Source organism: Varroa jacobsoni, unplaced genomic scaffold, assembly GCF_002532875.2.
Source record: "Varroa jacobsoni isolate VJ856 unplaced genomic scaffold, vjacob_1.0 scaffold_1383, whole genome shotgun sequence".
NCBI lineage: Eukaryota > Metazoa > Arthropoda > Arachnida > Mesostigmata > Varroidae > Varroa > Varroa jacobsoni.
The window spans coordinates 47,381-66,216 of record NW_019214285.1 but is presented as its reverse complement, the minus strand read 5'-3'; the positions used below and the strand labels follow the sequence as shown (position 1 = coordinate 66,216).

At 41.2% G+C, this 18,836-nt stretch overlaps 2 protein-coding genes across 11 annotated transcripts in view; both read left to right on the top strand.

The window, feature by feature from the left end:
- Positions 1-9,435, top strand: part of LOC147752258 (uncharacterized) — a 15,973-nt gene extending 6,538 nt beyond the window's left edge. Inside the window, exons 3-4 of one of the 8 annotated variants that reach the window (XR_015314571.1) lie at positions 163-450; positions 3,935-4,905. Coding sequence is in view for 6 of the 8 variants with exons in the window: in XM_086972078.1 (XP_086828204.1) it covers positions 3,925-4,078 (154 nt within the window). In the remaining 2 variants the exon portion in view is untranslated. Of the gene's footprint in view, positions 1-162; positions 451-2,758; positions 2,802-3,885; positions 4,906-6,582; positions 6,828-7,008; positions 7,345-8,881 lie in introns of those variants that run through there. The other 7 variants (XM_086972083.1, XR_015314573.1, XM_086972079.1 and 4 more) reach the window with 7 other exon arrangements.
- The window catches only part of LOC111269381 (tyrosine-protein phosphatase non-receptor type 4), a 61,121-nt gene that overhangs the window by 33,218 nt on the left and 9,067 nt on the right, over positions 1-18,836 (top strand). The window lies entirely within an intron of this gene.

Genomic DNA, 18,836 nt, shown 5'->3' with positions numbered 1-18,836 from the left:
CATATATATATATACATTTTACTATGTAAAATGTATATATATATATGTTATTATAAAAGCATTCGCTGTGATTTATATCAAGTCAGCCAGTTTGCAACTATTGGCAATGTTTCTTCACGTTATAACTGTTATTAAAGGTTAATGGTATATGTCTGACTTTAGGAGCAAGCCGTGGCTCAAGTAAAGGGTCTGAGTCACTGCTCCATATCATTATGACGCCAGGGAAGGTGAGCGCCGTCGATGTTACGTCGTGATACGGAGGAAGTCCGAAAATCGAAAGGTCAGATACCATCATTGTCAATATCGGCAACCGCAGCAGCACTCGTTATCGTAGACAGTTATCTGTCAATAGGACGCCACACAACGGCCGCTCGTCGCCATATAGCCGCTCCAACGGACAGACGTAGGGTTATCAAGAGGCTAAGACTCACTTTTATAGTAACGTCGAAGGTTAGTTTGCATGTAACCGACATGGGCGCTTGGTCTCGCTGTAGCCGTTGTTGATATTGTAGTAATACAGGTGCGATTTCTAGCCGCGATGGCCGGTAGCGATATTTGAAATCGACGCCTTTCTCTAGGGCCGCTGTCTTCCACGGCGACGATGACGACGACGTTGCCGCCGCAGTCGCAAGCCAATTATAAATAAATATGCTAAAACAACAACGCTAGACAATAAGGATAACGATTATCATAGACGTAATAATATGGTGAATATCACGGGTAGTGGACCACTTCTACTCATAATATAGTGTGTACGTAACTGGCCCAAATCATCCGGATGATTTCCCACGAGGAGCATCGCCCATATGAACATGTATGCCTGTAATCGCACACGCATATAACATCCGTAAAAGACTTTCAATTCAAGATTCCTCGGGAGCCACTGCCGTTCCATCGGATTGTATCGCCCTGTGATCCAACTGGTTCTACACATGCGTCTATTACGCTCCGTGTAGAAAGAACTTGATTTCATTGTTCGATACTGGTACAACCTGACCCGTACACATGTAGTAGTTCAACATGTGCTACGCATTTTGTCACTCGCTGCCTCAATGTATATTTTCTTAACGAGCCATTTGTTTCATTTTAGCGAATGGAAGTTGGACTAACAAACTTCCCGCTTACGATCAACGTTGCCACCGTCGCTGCAAGCATCACCAATAGCAGCACAAATAACGGGACTAACAAAAACAACAACTTTCAGCAGAGATGAACGCCTGATGCGAAAAAAGATGATCAGCGTCTCGTTTGAGCCCCATTAGCGCAATAACTTCGGTACGGCGGTAATAAAAGCAGCTTGACGAGTGGGCGCTTGTAACTGGTGCGGATCTTTCAAAGGGTTAATAGCGTACGGTCTAAAACATTACGCACACACTCAACCCTTCGCCGTTGGCCTTACAATCAATCGTTTGCCAGGTCCGGTCCCATTACGAGGCGGTTGGATACGCTCGGCCACCGTTGCCATCACCGTTGTCGTCTGCACGACGCCGACCGATGAGTTTATAATCTTTTTCTAGTGCAGCATTCTTCATCGACGAAAGGACGCGGTTCGTACTATGGTTCACAGCGGTGGCGTGAGGTAAATGTGGCTTTTTATCCTCTGCTGTTGTTGTGGCTGACGTGTTCTAGACTGAAGTTTGGTATCGTTGTTACAGCTGCTAGCGTTAATGTTAAACGATAATTACCTGTCCGTACGTCAATGCGACTAGAGCTGTTGTTATCTACGAGGGTCGTCCTTTGGGTTGGTTGTCAGCTGGAACACTTCACTTGGCCTACGGCGTGGCAATACGTCGCCGGCCCACGCATATGAGATCTATCAACCTGTGTAGACTTCGTCGCCTAGACTTCTTAACCGCTGCTCATGCTGTTGTATAGAACGTTATTATTAGTCATCGTTTGCTATCGTTCCTATTCAACCGCCGTCGTAGCTGTCGTTGAGAGTAACTGATAAATGCTCCCGCTGCTAATGGAGCCACAGTTGCTAATACTACTTCGACGTTTTCCATCTATGTGATCACCTCGCTGTCACGATGCCGAAACGATGAAAATGTAATTTATTGAATATGGCATTAGACGTAATAATCTTCCGTCGACGCTGAAATGGAACACTCGCCCCCCCCCCCCGGCCCGTCCTAAATATGTCACATTCTGTGATACGAATTTACGTTCGTCAAGGCCCTATACTGCCACAATTTTTATCATTCGAAAAATAAGTACGCTGACCAGAGTTAAAACTAAAGGGTGAATTGATCGAGATTGGAGTTAGTAATTGGCATAGAGTACGTTTGGCTTTTTCACCACATTGTCATCACATAAAAAGGCCATACCGATGATATTGACTACGGCTGATATGTTGACGAGATGCTATAAAATGTCGACGTAAATGCTCCAACAAGTCCAACAACACCATTATAAGCTGGTTAATTGCTTTCTAATAACAAACTAACCGGGATGAACAGGTCTGTGATAAATTGCGATCATTATCTAGCGAGCATTGGACTCCGTTTGACAGTAAGGGCAGTATAACTACGTAACGAACACTCTTCGTATATGTATCTGCATTTAATAGAGTTCGTACTAAAATTATTGGCCCAGAGATATCTCGACAGCTATAAACTGCCAAAACTACTAATACGAACCTGTGTTCTAATAAGCCTAGTTAAAATTACATTATAACTTATCTCTTGTTATCCTCATCTTGATTAGAAGGCACAATGCACTAATTAATCGTTGTCTTCTTTTTTTTGTTTATTTCCAGGTAAGCATCCCTATTTGGATCTTAAACGCTTCATTTATCAAGAGTATGTATATGCAATTTTTTTAGGAAGCTCATTATTAATGTCAGGAAAAAAAAAAAGAAACTTGACGCCAGAAAAAAAAACAGAAAGAATGAACGGCAATCCTAACCACCTAGTCAGTACTATATATATAAAACTGGCTATAAAGCAAGAGCAATAAACATAACACTGTTCCAAGGAGAACTTTCCATTCGGGGCAGTCAACAAGTAGATTACCTCTACTCGAACGCAAAACATAAATGTACCATTAATCTGGCTAAAAACACTTCCCCTTGAAGCATTTTCTTAGAAATCTATGCCCACATTACTTTTGCCATGATTGCCATGTTTGCAATAAATATTTCTAGCTGCAAATTAAGTGACATTATATAACGCGTCATTTTCAAAACAGGGTTTTGGCTTTATAAATATTGACTACAGAGGTGTATGCGTTATATAAGTAGCAGTCAATCAAGATACTATTTCCAGGCATCTGTCGTTTGGAATATGGAAAAAGTTCACAAGAATATAGTCCGTAACCTCCGTGTCCCCTACACACATACTACGCTAGTTAAGAGGAACGGGAGTTTAATACCATCGGATGCTTAATGGCCCAGCATAACATAGGCTAGCTATTCCAGACGTAAATGTGTGGTCGTACTATCAGATTTAAGCTGCTTGTTTTCAGCAGCTATAGTACTGGTTCAGATCTTGTTTTAGCCAATTTGTTCCTAGATTTTTGGATCCCGGCGAGGTTGACTAATTTTCCTATTGAGTTTAATATATCCTGTTAACAACAGAGGACATTTCGAATTGCTAAACATATTCTGATCGAAATCACAAACACAACCCAAAAAAGTTGATACGATGTTCTCCCAGGGGTGGCATCCCAGGGACTCCTACCCTAGTTCGTGATTGTAGTAATATATCGATAATACATTTACTATTCTTCCTCCATTCGAAATAATTCTTTCAATTCAGCTATTGCCTTTTTAAAGCATTTTTATGTCTATGTAAGACAGTTTGAAGCAAATTCAACATTAGGTGATGTTCTTTACAATCATGCTCCCATCTTGTATCCTATACCTTTTCGTCTTGTCTGTGTCAGGGATACCCTGCAACTTCCCAGTCAATAACGCGTTGCCAGTTCTTCACAGGGTAAGGCAAACGTCTCTGGGAAACCACTACGGCGTCCACCGGATTCGATGGCGTTTGATGCGCGCACGGATCGCCCATTCAGCAGCTTTACTACCTATGTGATATTTTTTGCTTGTCAGAGAAAAAAAAACCTTATCCCCTGATAAATATCACACTGGTTAGTAGCATTCATTTGAACACAGGGAGGATTTATCTATCGCACCGAAATCAGATAGAAACGGCGGGTTTAACTTCGTGTGACGGTAGTAGACGCGGTATTCTTGTCGAAATCGAACTGGGGATGTAACCAGTTCCCAGCAGACTGGCGTTGTTTACGCATAGGATTTTTGTGGCTGATGGCGGCCACGGGCCTATTGCAAAGGTGTTTGCTCGGTAATAAGCTTACTAGCCACGATGTTGAGTTCGCCAAAAGAAACTAAGTATTACTCTATCCACCGGTATGGTAGAACAGCTGCTAAGATCGAACGATTTGACATTCGTATAGTTTGGAAAACAGCTCACTAGTACGTCGAAGACATTAACGGGAATATTTTCCTGCTGGCGTAGACAAAAGCACCCATCAGATAATTAAATGCTAAGCTATAATTATAATACAACAGTGGAATGCTGAAGAGGATAATAACATAGAAAATATAGAGGTTATCGCGGTCGCGCTTACCTTGCTAATCCTACAGTAAATGCTATGTCATTGGCCTTTTGTTCCTTCTGGATCCATCGACCGATTTTCATTTTGTGAATTTTGTATTAGTGAGCAGCATAGATAGCATAAAATCTGTTTAATTTCTTGACTATTTCGTCTAAGACATCAATTGTCTCTTCTCTCGCAGCGGCACATAGCCGTTCTCGTACGATGTAGTGATTTGGAACTATTAAACGTGACTTGGGTGTACTCACAAAAATACGTGTAAATAAATAAGGAAATCTACGGTAATTTTGTTACCTCCTAAAATCGAGGTATTGGATACTGTCATTTACAAAATGTTATCCTTGTTAAGTTCTAGCCCTAGTTAAGGGATGCCGCTATGTGGACATTAAATATGTCTTCTGGGGGGATTAAAAAACTTCACGATCGTTTACAAGAGTCGTCTTTGAACAAGAACATTTGAACAATAATTTTCGGCTAAACATTGAAGACGCCCGGGCTTGCAATAGCCTGAAGCTACCGCCACATTAAACATAGAACGTACGTCCTATGTTTAATGTGGCGGTACTGTACGCCTGTAAGCACATGTGTATACACTACACTTAAAACTCGTACTTCCCTATTGTAGTACTATGGATTCAGCTACCTTTTATGTGGCGCCGTTCACTGCGACCGTAACTATCAGCATATTCGATCCGAGAGAAATAAGCATTGCGTTGAAATCACATAGACAGCAAATGTAAATGTATGAGTTGTTTTGCCAATACATTATGTTAAATACGTTACTTAGTCGGGCGTGTGCTTTTGACACGTATGCGTATGGCCACAAAGAAGCATGTCTACCTTTTATTGCCTGTTTCGATGGCCGTCTAATACAGCCCTCGTCGAGATCGCTTTGCGTTGGCACGGAATATTCCCACGTGAACGTGGGATGGCCTCAGATCCCGTCTTGCAGGTAGCATCTTAATATTAATAAGAAAAAAATAATTATTATTGCTATCAAAATTTTAGATGAATACATTAGTAATTAATATATTATAGCATAGTATGTGTGGTAATACGTGCCAAGATTAAAGCACGCGGAGTGCGTTCAATAAGCTGTTTAAGCAAGCATACGTGTTTGATATTTCTGCGTTAGGAACGCGTTTGGTAAGCGTCTTATAAAGCTATGTGTGTCTTATATATATCGATATATTTGGATGCGTGCTTTTGTGTGTATAGAAAAGAATTTTCGTAAAAGGGTGAGCGAGCGAGCGAGCGAGCCGAATTGGCGAAAATGGTTCGATAGAGTGATCTTCAAAAGACGACGGTAAGGAGAGTCCCGTGAAACATTACGTACGGTCGCTGTGACGCTCGCTATTGCTGATGCCATTTGTTAAACAAAAAAATAGCGCCTCGGTGACATTGCAATATGATGAGTGCCGGCAATCGTTGAAATTGGTGGTGATAGTAAGAGAAACGCGATTGTCGAGCTAAATCAATACGTCCGAGCTTCAAATCATTTAGGTGGAAGGCGGGGGGAGGGGGGAATAAGCGTGTTGCAGCCCGAACCCCACGAGCAGGTTACGCGGCAACGACCAAGAGGCCAAGGAACTAGAATGGAAAGCGCAAATAAAATTAAATATATGTAGTTCTTGTGTACTTTTATCTCCCTATTGTTTAAAATTGGTAGCGCAGGTGATTGTGTGCAGACGTCGCATTTGTCTTCATCCAATTTAGGGCATTTGCTCATCAAATAGGCTTTTTCTAGCTTACACGTGTGTCTGCAAATGTCTTTTTAGTACTTTATTGCAGTAAGTACTCTGGGTGAATATTGAAACTTTGACACCGGCTGCTGCCAACGTCACTGTCAACGGGCAAAATATGGATTTGTAAACAATCGATAGCTCGTAATAAATAATGGTGTACCTTACTAAGACAAAAGCACAGGAGAAACTTATCGTCTGAATGGTGCACAGATGGATAGTTATGTAAATAAGTAATAGGCGACGCTTTTTCTTCTAGGCTTATGGTGAGCTACTGCAAGACAGCAACGCATGTAATCGCGATGAAGGGAAAATAAAAATCCGTCAAATAACTAGATTTTATGTTGTACCTTTCAGATTTATCTGATGTTAGCTAGTTTACACAGATAAACCTAATACTGCACAATGACAAAACCCAGCTTTGATCAAAATCATGAAATCGAAAAATCACTGTCTATATGATAGCATGGCAGATGTATAGTTAGTGGAAAAACTTATATTGACAGATAGCATTTTTAGAAAAAAACCGAAATTTATTCAACAACAGCATTGTTTTATTATTTGGCTGCCATCTTTCGACGGATCGAACTGTAGACGTTACTTAGACAATATTGGCACAACACACTAACCTAAAAACACACCTTTACCGTAAAGTAATACTAAAAGTGTGTCTTTTGTATGTTAGAAGTCTCGCCGATTGTAGCACCATTTCCTCTGTCACCTCGAGGAACTTCAGAGACCCTGGCAAGAGGCCGATTAGACTCTTCTTCTATTTCGACAACTATAATGAACCTGTGATCTTCGAAGGTCTGACCGCTCGAGTCTTTAACCTACTATTTAATGGGCTGCTAAACGGTCGGTCGTCTACTATATACACGTATCTATATATTATAAAGCGATGATTTTTGTTCTGGATAATCTGGATCGTGACTTATCGGACTAGCCCTACTTTTTAGCAGCGCTACAGTTTTACATATAACTGAATGACTTTATATATATATATCCTATATTTTGAATTGAGTGGCAGAACTTTAATTTAAATCGTTCAATTCGTAAATACAAGCGATAAATTATATTTGTTTCTATTATATATGTATACAAATTTATACATGCAATAGATTCGAGGCAAAACCTTCTCTATAATAATTAAAAAAGATCCGATGTTATTATCGTCATTCTACTAACTAACATAGTTTTCGTCTTCTGTTATCGTTTCTGATTTCGTCGACGTACATTTATTTATGCGTGTTAATACGTCGTCCTGCTGATATAAAATACTTGACCGAGCTTTGTCGAAGCTCGAATAAAAATATATAGATTATTATCAGCCCACCTCGATGATGTGTGGGAGTGCCATAGTGCTTTAGTGCCTCAACGTAGCTGAGTATTTCACTAGTAGGCCAATAGCAGCAGACTTGCGTTTTATAAACTCAAAAACGGTAGCAAATTTATAATTAGGGCGACATTTATGCCAGTTTTGTTTGGAACTTCACACTACACAGATTTACTTACTTATTTGGTTTGGCCGATTTCTTATACTTCGTTAGATGTCTCGAACATCTACAAATTAAAGAAAAATATATATACGATAGATGAAGGCATCAAAGATATGCTGTTGGTAAAAGAATATCAAGTGTGTGTGCTTGCTTGGTATCAAGCACAATACTCCGGCTCACTGATACCAGAATTTTTTTTTATTGAGTCCATATAGAGGTAACAAAGATGAATAACACAATGGCACACAATTGTACGTCATACCGTACGTATGACATGCATAGTAAACTGATTGAGATGCGAACGATATGGACAGAAACAGATCCCCGATTGTGGTACCGCCTGCGTCACAGCACATAGCTATTCCTCACTCTAGTCCTCCGCTTTTGTGAAACCGGTTATGCAAAACAATGTGATATAAATAATATCAGGAAAATACTATACCAAAATTATCTCGATAATACACCCTCACTGTAATTATGTCGGTTCTATTCGTAATGTCGTACTGACCCAACATGTTTTGTTCTACCTATAAATCCTATTTAGATGCCGTGAATAATGAAGCCCAGGTGCAATGCAGGATGTCCGAATACCCACCCAATATCAGACTATCGTATTGTATCTCGGACCATATTTACACACACATTATAGATATATTACCTGCATACGTATACTTTCTATCTGATTGATGAAGCATCGCCGCTGTTACCGTTGTGATTTTAATACGAATGTAATCAGCGCCGATCAATACTTCGAAGTAATTACGGCCTAGAGCTTTTCCCTTTGTATTAATTCGCAAAAATAACTGCGGTATCTCTATTAACGCCATTATGGCGTTCAACCCTCAACTGCGATTACATCGCGTTCGCCATTGTTGGAAGATTAACAGGTCGAAAGCAGGCCAACGACGAAGTTAGGAAAGAACTTCATATCAGTGGAACTTGAGCTCTTTGTAACAGTCGAGTCGTAACAACAGTAAATCGTTACTTTATTGTTGTGCGTCTGACCGTAAGGTATTGAAACAAACCATTTACCTTGTCGTTAAATTAATCATCGAATTGCAGCACAAGGCCTATCACCAGCGACGGTCGCTTTAGGCAACGTAGACGCTATTTGACAAAGGAAACCAGGTGTGTTACTCTCGAAAGGACACGTTCTTGCCACATGAAGCGGACCTTCGACATATTTCGGAGTTGAATGAGAAGCGAGAAAGCAAATTCAATGAGAAATTCAAACAATAGGCCATAAAGGACTTTCGATGCGTGAGAGAGAAGAGCAGTGTTCCGTCTAGACAGGCGAACTATTAATCGTTCGACGTGCTTCGCTGACTTTGGCTATATTATTGATGGTAAATTGCCTGGGTCTAAGCTTAGCATGGATGGAATGTTTACGCCGATATTGCTAGAATTTGAATTTATATCTTGGGAAACACCGACCAAACATGAGTTTTAGGGCTTATCAGCTGCACATATGTGTTACCCTATGTTTGAATAAGGAAAGTCATATATTACAGTACTTATGGGATTTCGATATAAGATATAGGATAATAATAAATTTTTGACGAATTACCAAAGCTAACAGAACTGTACTATAGGTTGCGTAATTCATCTCTGTAGCTAAGGTAAAAAGCAGCATGACTTTTCTGTCGTTATCATTCTGATTAACAAAGGTAGCTAAAAAACAACCGGCTTTCACGACAGTTACGTAAGCGCGTATAGTCGCTGCTGACGGTATTGTGAATTAACGTGTAGCTGTCTATCTCTAAAGTGCGTTCTGTAATTCCCAGTTAGATAATACGTTTTTATACCGATCGGTTCTTCTCGTTATCTTCTAATCAACTACAACCAAGGCCTAAACCAGGGCAAATTTAGGGCAAGTATAAAAGCCGAAAAACCAAACAAATTCAACTATCCCCGATTGCATTTAAACTAAGGGTAAATGTTTTGCGTGAAAATTTGCCTTTCTCTATCTGGATCACGGTCGCTTTGCGTCATAAGTCTTGGAGTCATCACGTTTAGTCGACCAGCTGAATCGAGTGACGAAAGTCTATAATCAACCAACGGTGTTATAGCTAGATATATATATATATATATATATATATATAAAGGGAAGTTAACTAAACTTATTTCTTGTGCATTTACATCTCGGGCTTTGCTCGTGGTGCTCAAAGCGACTTGTTCCCGCTGACACTTCTAGCAATCGCCGCATCCATTCGCAGGTATGATCGGCAGGTAGACCGAGAACTCGTATGTCTTGTTTGGACAGCTTCGTAAGTAAAGTAGGTAACGCCATCTATGCAACCTGTCACCTTAGTTAAAGTTATTATCTATTTAATTGTAAACGTTTCTCGCCGTTTACACAGGAAGACGTTGCTGGCCAAAGGCTGCTTGCGACTGCTCACAGACACTACCGCTATACGATAAGATTTATAACCAAAAGAGGGTGTCTGTCCAGGTGTTACTTCGCGCGATCGATTTACCGGCTAAAATTGTGATTCGATGCTATTCTTTTCGACGAAAAAAAGAACGATGAATTTGATCACTCAGTTTCAATGCTCGATCCGAGTTTGATTTTGGCTCTTCAAGTCTTACCCGACTAGAACTAACACGTCACCACTATCTTCTTCTTTCCCGTTGCGTTATATGTGTAAAACATGAAACACCTGAACGTACAGAATTGCAAAACAATGACCAGACCGAGAATCCGGAACCATTTCGGAACAGACTCACTGATACGACCACAGTTGATGAACGCTTCAAGTTATACCAGGAACCACAAGGCCAGTAAATTGTTGAAAATATAGTAAAGGTCGATCATCTGCGACAAAGCCAGACGGCCCCCAACTAAATTGGACACAGGTCGATGGCGGGCGAACAATTCGTCGAGCAAAACAGGCAAATATGTAGGAAAGTTGAATTTAACTTTGAGGTATATTTTTTTTAGCCTGGATCCAATGTTGGCGCTCTACCGGACCCTACTGGACAGAGTATCCTACACACAGAGAGTACAAAGAAAAACTAAGGTGACCCATTACAGTCTAGCATTATGTCTAGCACGCCGGTCAATACGGTAATCGACTAGAAATGTCGAAGGCACCGTATACGTCTAGCGGCTAAACGTGTGGCTACACATGGTTGACTGCTGTGGCCTTCCAGGGCCAAATTCCAGCTAAAATGAACGTTTCAACTATAATACTATTAATTGTAACGACATCGGGAGATTTCGCCAGAATGTTCATCGATCGTTTGGAATAAAATCGTTTTCACATGCTGTTACCTATTAACTGATTGACTGATTCCTCCTGAGCCCGAAGACAAACAGTTTTCTTTTGTCGTTGTTCGATCTCGATCGATATTCGAATTTAGATAGCGTCAAGACTTCTGGACGTCCATCTCGGTCTCAAGCTCGCAATACGATTGTATTGCCTCTCCATGGCGGCCAGATCACCAATGTGCTGTCTGCTACCGCTAGTAGCTTAAAATTCTTAATTAATTTCCAAAAATATACTCTACGCTATTGTTCTCTTGTACACGCGACTGCTTTGTGCATCGATATCATAAGTGGACGATTTGTGCCAATGAAACTTCACTTTTTGACCCTGGCTAAGGTGCAGGTCTTCGCTTCAGTATCTATTCGAATGCACGGCAATCATTTCATACTTAGATATCATATAAGCTTCGATTTTTTATACAGAATGCGAAAGCTAGCGGGGAAACACAAGATACACGTACAAATACACTCCAATTCGGATCAAAGAGATGAAAACAAATGACACCAGAGGGCACCCATAACTTGATCGAAAGTCGAGGTAATTAAGCGATAATCCTTAAGCTCGCTCGCCGTTTTGGAAAAATTGTCAATGGCAAGCTGTTGACGTGATGCGGATAAACAAGATTCAGACGAGCCCCGCTCAGGTTGATGTCACGGATACATAGGACGGCGCCAATATAGCCAAACAGTTACACGGACTCAACGCAGGTCACGCTCTGAGCGGTGGATCGTTCGGTAACGGCGTTTGGTTAACGTCGTGGCTGCGGCGGCGGCGGCGGCGGCGGCGGCGGCGGCGGCCGCCTTCGCCGGTCGGTCTTTATATAACGATCGCAAACAAGGACCCCTTTTGCCTTCTATTCTAGATGGAAGTAGATCGTCTTCCAAGGCATCTGAAGGAATATTCTAGTGGCCTGTACAATATTGGCTGCGGTTCCTTTAGCGGTACAATCACATGGCTGGCTGTGTGTGCGTCTCTGTTAGCTTACGGGCTGCATTCAGGGCACGCTGCGATTGCTGTGCACTTTCTTAGATCATAACATGAGTAAGTCTCCAACTGAAGAGCATCTTCAAGTGAACTTTATTGTTGACAATAGTTATCCACAAACATGAACGCCAAACATTCCGCCGCACTGAAAATGTCCATCCCAGCCCTAATAAGATTCGTGAAGAGTAATGATCGCGACTATGTAACGACAATCCATGTCAGCTCAATGTAGTCGCTAAGGCCGGGCGTGCAAGTTATCTTGTGTCAAAGTATTGACGCCGCTGTAAGTGGCAACTGGCAAAAAGCTCATTGCCAAACAGGAGGTTACTGAACTTACGTCTCTTGCGGAAGGATGATTGCAAGGCTTTATCGGTACGACAATTCAAAATCCGTATTATATAGTTGTTCAGAAACACGATTCCGGCCTTAGTCCTTTTTCAAAAATCCCGCCCTGGCTATCTCGGGGTTCATACAGTCAAATGTGTACCGATGTTAGTTTCACATCAGTATGTGAATAGCTGATTTTACATGTATGTATTCATTGAGCCATAGATGAAGATGTTGATCAGAAACTATTTGATCAATAATACATTAAGAACGTCGGTTGACGGCAAGTTTAATTAGAACACGTTTGTTTTGGTTAATTTTAAACAGCGACAAATTATCTTAAAGTGTAATACGAGCTTGGCTTTCGGGGTCGATCTTATGTGCCGAAACACTGATGCTGCTTAAATATATCGTGAGCCATTTTACGGACGCAGCTACGAACGGTGATATTTTTAATTGAATAGTAATGCTTTGTTGACATACATACGCGTCTCCCTTATAAGGCTCTAGTGTAGACAATGTGATCAGGGTCAGGAAAGGGAAAGAACAAAGCCCAGTTTAGGATACACTGTACCACATCTACTGGTCATGGCCCTCATCAACATCAACAGCTCCTTCTGATGTATGTGCGGACGACCAACTTACGATATGAATAGAGCGTAAAAATTAAACAAGCATTATATGAAAATAGCTATTGGAACTTGTTTGGCTATATCGAATCACTTGTATAATCTTTGACTTTTAATTTGCATTTCACTTTTGTTAAATACTACAACAAATGCTTGACGGCCACACCTTTCTACGACCTTTAGCGTTATTAGAGTATATCCTTAGCACTCGGTAATGATTATACTTTATCTATCTAAGTCTAGCGCCGATCACTTCTAGCTAGCAGAACTCGACATTCACCGGTTTAAAACATTTTAGTTTTTGTTTCTTTATTTGTATCAGCGTGGCCTTTCCGTCGTCGCCTTAAGTCCTCCCGGAAAGCATCGCAGTCGTTCGAAATCGATCTGTTAAATGCGCGAATTCTTTAGACGTAGAAATCGCTAGTCTGTAGAAGCGGTAACTCAGGGAACAGCCAATGGCCGAAGCACCAGCTGCAGCTGCGGTAGCCATTGCTGCTGTTTTTGTAGCGGCTTCTCGTATTGCCGGCAGTGGCAACGATGCCATTTACAACGAAGGCGGAAGGTGTTCGCCTATCAGTTGATTAGAAACAACAGTTTCGACAGCTCGGCCCCCTACAGCTGTTTCCGTAGCAGAAGCAGCTGCAGAAGTGGTCGGTGCCCGGGTGTAAATGCAGTGGATTATCATTCGTAAACCCGGAGGCTGACTAGCCAGTCTACCAATGGACTGACACACAGACCGACCGGCATTGGCGAAACGGTCGATTGTAGATTTTTTGGATAACTTAGCCTTCTGTCCGATGCTGATGCTATTGCTATGGTCACCGCGGAGCTATAACGGCAAGTCGCTTGCACGCTCGTTCGGTGTTCTGGTGGATTTATCGATATGTGGGACAGTTTTGCCGCCGGCGGCCGGTTGCTTTTGTGGTGGAACCCAACGTCTGTATGTCAGCTTCTTTGGAGCCCAGCTAAATGATGTCGCATCGTCATTATAGCGGACGAAATAAATCTACCCGTTTCTAAACTATCATGGGGGCAATATTGACGGTCCTGGTGGCTAATAGTGAATTTGGTGGAGCTGATGGCCGCAGCGACACTTGCTACTTGTTCCATTACTAGGAGCCCTCCGCCCAGTACGGCCTAGATCTAACTGACGTTCCAGAAGAAAGGCGATGCCCCTATGATCGAATACACATCGGGATCTGTGATTGCATGAATGCGTGTTTGTACGTATATATGCGTATGAAATACATGTGTATACCTCTGTATTTGCATGTGAGGAACACGAGCGTTCGCTTTTTCGTAGCCGTGAGTGCGTTTTTCGTGCTGTTTTTCGTGACATTTAACGGCGAACTAGACCTATCTGATGAACTGTGAATTTGCTATGTTGGTGAAGATGTATGATAGTTATTACTACCAACGCTGCGCCCAGAGACGCCGAGTACGTCGGCAATCAGCATTATGACAACGCAGGGAAAGATATGCTCCGGTATTATTTTGATATGCGCCAGTTTCCTGGCGTATTTTTGGCTCTTCGATGAAAAACTGTATTCACTGCTGTCATGATTGTCATTTTTGTACCTATTATCCGTTTGGCCTTCAGGTAGGCGCCTCTAATCATGTGGTCAGCATTTCAGCCTCTCGGCATAGCTGCCGCTTGATGAAATGTATGTGACCGAGACGATGCTAAATTGGCTTTATCATCAACCCCAAAGAGCTAGGAACTACCAGAAATGACCACTGTTCCACGAAAATATGATGCTGAACAATGGACCAACGAAATGTCCTCTGAATGATCCCGATCGGTTGAAATTTCCTAGGGAGGCCTCCCCTCGACAGTTTCGAGAAGCGTCACTTTGGTTGAAGTTGCAGCAGTTGCTCATGTTGTTGTATGAAACACGTTGATGTTTGTTATCGGTTTTTCGTTATTGTTTATCATTAGTGCGTGTGTATTTAGACCCATTACTATGGCCACTGAATTTGCAGTTTCGAGCCATAAGAAACGTGGCTCCCGCTATATTTAGAAGTTAAGAAATAACTTCTAAATATCGCGTGCTGTTTTCATTCGCTTGAGTTTAGCATAAAGTTGTGCAGCTTGGTACCAGCTTAATAGATCATTACTGACTACATTTAATACATCCTATGCCAGCCTTTGTGCTATTTTTCAGCGTCTCGCATTAGTGGATACAGGTAAGCGAGGAGAAAAAGTCTATTCGATTGCCGTATCCCAGTGATAGCGAAACTGGGAGCCAACCGACACCGCGAGCCAGAGATACGACAAATCACTGCCGACAAACCATGAAGCCACAAATGACCCCTGACAATGTCAACGGCAACAGTCCTTAGCGACTGTGCCAATTAAATGAACACGACAAATGAACACTTAGCCCTGCAGGTGACCCAACAAACAGGGAAGTATGACAAAAACGTCTCCGATTTGAGGGAAACATGTCAAACCAAATATAATGGCTACGCAATGACAATAGAAATAGCTACTTCGACCATGTGTGACGACGATTTCTGTGACGCGTTGATTAATTGAAAGGGAGACACAGACATAGATATTTCGATCTGCTTGGATGTCACGTTCATTCCCGTGATGGGGCAATGGTGACATGAGGTCGTCCGAGTCGGAAAATTTCAGGTCCCGAAATCTGGCCGAAAGGTCCAGAAGTCGATTCGTTTCGTGCTGGGAGGAGCCATCAGCCGACTAGTCTGGGACAACGCCTAACGACAGCAACAGCGGCCGTAACCCTTGAAGCAGTTAATAGATGCCTTATCGTACTTTGGCGGGCGTAGCTCTTCAATGCTATGTAGTCTCAGAAAGCACGATGTTACCGCAGACAATTTCCTGTAGGACTGCTAATAATAACAATAGGTGAAACCGCATTATATGAACATAAACCTCTGCTAAGATGTAAATACTTACGCACGGTTTACAGTACAGATAACGCATCACATAGTAATAAATAAATAAATCCGGTGTGATCAAATCAACATCTATAACTAAACTTCCATCGAGGCCATAAAGTTCATTTAGTTTACCTAAAAAGACAAAAAATGACGTAAGCAATATCTACGGCCCCATTAAGCATGAACGTCAAATAGATTTTTTCTTCCATGGCTATTAGCTCTGGGTCTTGGCTAAACATGGACGCGTTCAAGCTTTGAATCTGCTTCCTCTCCGTTTTCGCCATGTGGGGTAGTCAGTAAGAGACTATCATAATATATCACAATAGTACAAGGAAGATATATTGAAGAATTTTGTCTCGCTGAATAATGATGCCGCTATCAGCGTATGCAGTGTTGTGATCTTTTGCGGCGAAATAGAAGATCTGTTATATTCAATTTGGGTGTGACAAACCACGATGCGCAAAACGTCGTTCTGATGGCAGCAGTGATTGTTATGAGTAGACGCACATTTAAATAGTGTTCGCTTTCACCTCGGAAGAAATGTTTCCCTTATTCTTCCTACGGTTCGGTTAGCTTGGCTTTAAGTTATCCATGTTTTTCCCTACCAACTCGGTGAAATATGCCCTGACGCTATACGGAAAGCTGCCTAACAAAAAAACATAGCTGCGCTATCTATTGAACGTCGACTTGAGTAGTGATAATAATAATAATATTATTATAAATGACAAGAAATCGAGAAAATCATAAAGAAAATTAGATAGCAAGTTAATTTAGAATGGATCCTTGGACGATTCCACTTGTCAAGTTACATAGCGTATCTCGAACGATGGCGCTCCTCGGAAGGTCTGAATTACTCAACCAATGTTGTCCACTAAAAAGTAATGACTGACGAAAAGCGCCACATTCAAAATTATTAGCCAGCGGGCAATGCAGCTATGCTAGATTCTGCCTGAAACTTGATTTTACATTATACGCATTAAATAATTTCTAATTTAGGCAGACATGAAAATTTCTGCATGTTAAACTGAACGGTCCTCCCTATCGTAGCCCTAGTAGAAACTGACCAAACACCGAACACTGGTCAATTTAATGATTACTAAACAAATTCATACCATTATTTGTAATGATATTTACTTATTGCCATCTCGTGCTTCAAACACTTTTGTCTGTCATTTTACTGCGTTGAATATTTACAACGCCTATATATTGCAAAAGAAATCGCTTTTGAAACAGCTGTCGTGGTGTGACCATTATTATTACACAATTATAAATAATTGATAGACGGTAAGGTAAATAAGTTGTAAATATCCAGCAGGTGAAGTGTGAACCAATTACACGAATGGGCATTATGCCTTAAATCTCATGAACCAGAACGGATATACGAGTTACATTAGCATTTACGCAGAATAAAACAGTAAACTTAACAATGAAGTTTAATTAGAAACGTCTATGTCGACAGTAAATTAAAGGTTTAATGATATACTAGTCAAAAAGAACACCAAATGAAATGGGTAAATATTCCAGTCTTCTAAAGACTTGCAAGAGAAAACCCGTTGAGTTAGTTCGGAAGAGTTCGGCAACCTTGAAAATAAAAGCTCAGTGGCCATCTTCTTGTTCCTGGAAGGCTACAGCGCAATGGAAATTACTCAAATATTGATGGAGACGTTATGCAAGAAGGCCGGAAACACAGCACGTAAATGTCGCAAGAACAGTAATTGGGATAGTGAAGACCAGCGAGGAGATGACCACAGGCGATCAAGGCAGCCTTTCACGAAAGCAGAGCTTGTCGCTTAAAACTCTATCGGTCACAACTAGCATTTCATATGTGACGTGGTATAGAAATATTATTCAGGTAATTCAAAATGCGGAACCTGAGTAGAAATCCTATTGTCCATGGGTTGACTCTAGGCCTCTTAGAGATACATCAGGTGCTCCAATTTAAATCAATACAAAAAAAAACCCGGTCGCCATATTAACGAGGCAGGGTTCAATCTCTACCGCTAATAGAAGAGATATCAGGCTAGAGAATGGGGTCGTATGCAGATGAAATCGAGTTTGGTACCAGCGTCGAGTAGGTCCTGGCTTGAGTATAACAGTTTTTACATTGGATATCAGAGGCTTTTGCTAGATCACCGAAAATGAAGCAATGAAGGTAGTGCGCTACTTCAATGTCCATCCCTAGGAGACTCGTGACCCGCTGCCACAATAGTCGAAACTATGAAGTATAGTTACTTGATGACAATACCGGATTTCATATTCATGCTTCAACTACTTCCTGGATTAAGGAAAATACAATTAAACTTTGACTCCAATTCGTTTTTCCTCCTGATCTCAATCCCGTACTTTCCTTGACCCGAAACGGCGACTAGTGGGCCAACATATCGATTTACTTCGAAAAGCCACAGATGGACAACCATAGATATGATATGGGAGTGCGAACGGTGGGTGTATGGCTATTTAGAAGCTGTCAGAACTCTGGGATAGGTATATAAAATGAAGAAGAGTATCTCTAACGCAAATCATCATTCTAGTCCAGCTAGTTTAAAAGTTACTCAGTTTCAAAGTTCGCGATATTCGCTTATAATAGCGTAACGTAATCAATGCGTGCGTACCCTAAAATTATTTTCTGTAAGTAAGATTTATAATTGTATACTTTGCTGTAGGGAGCCATTCGGGAAAGTATAGATAAAATTTAAAAAAAAAAAGTAAAAAATAGAACATATTGGCGGGTAGTTTATTTCTTTTGTATATATATATATATAACTTTCAGCATTAAACTTTATGTAGCATTTTTTTTTCAAAACGTACACCATTTCTTTCATATTTATTGTTATTTGTTCGTTCAGCATCTTGCAGTGTCTCGTTTTAGGCAACCTACAAATAAAAATAACGATAATG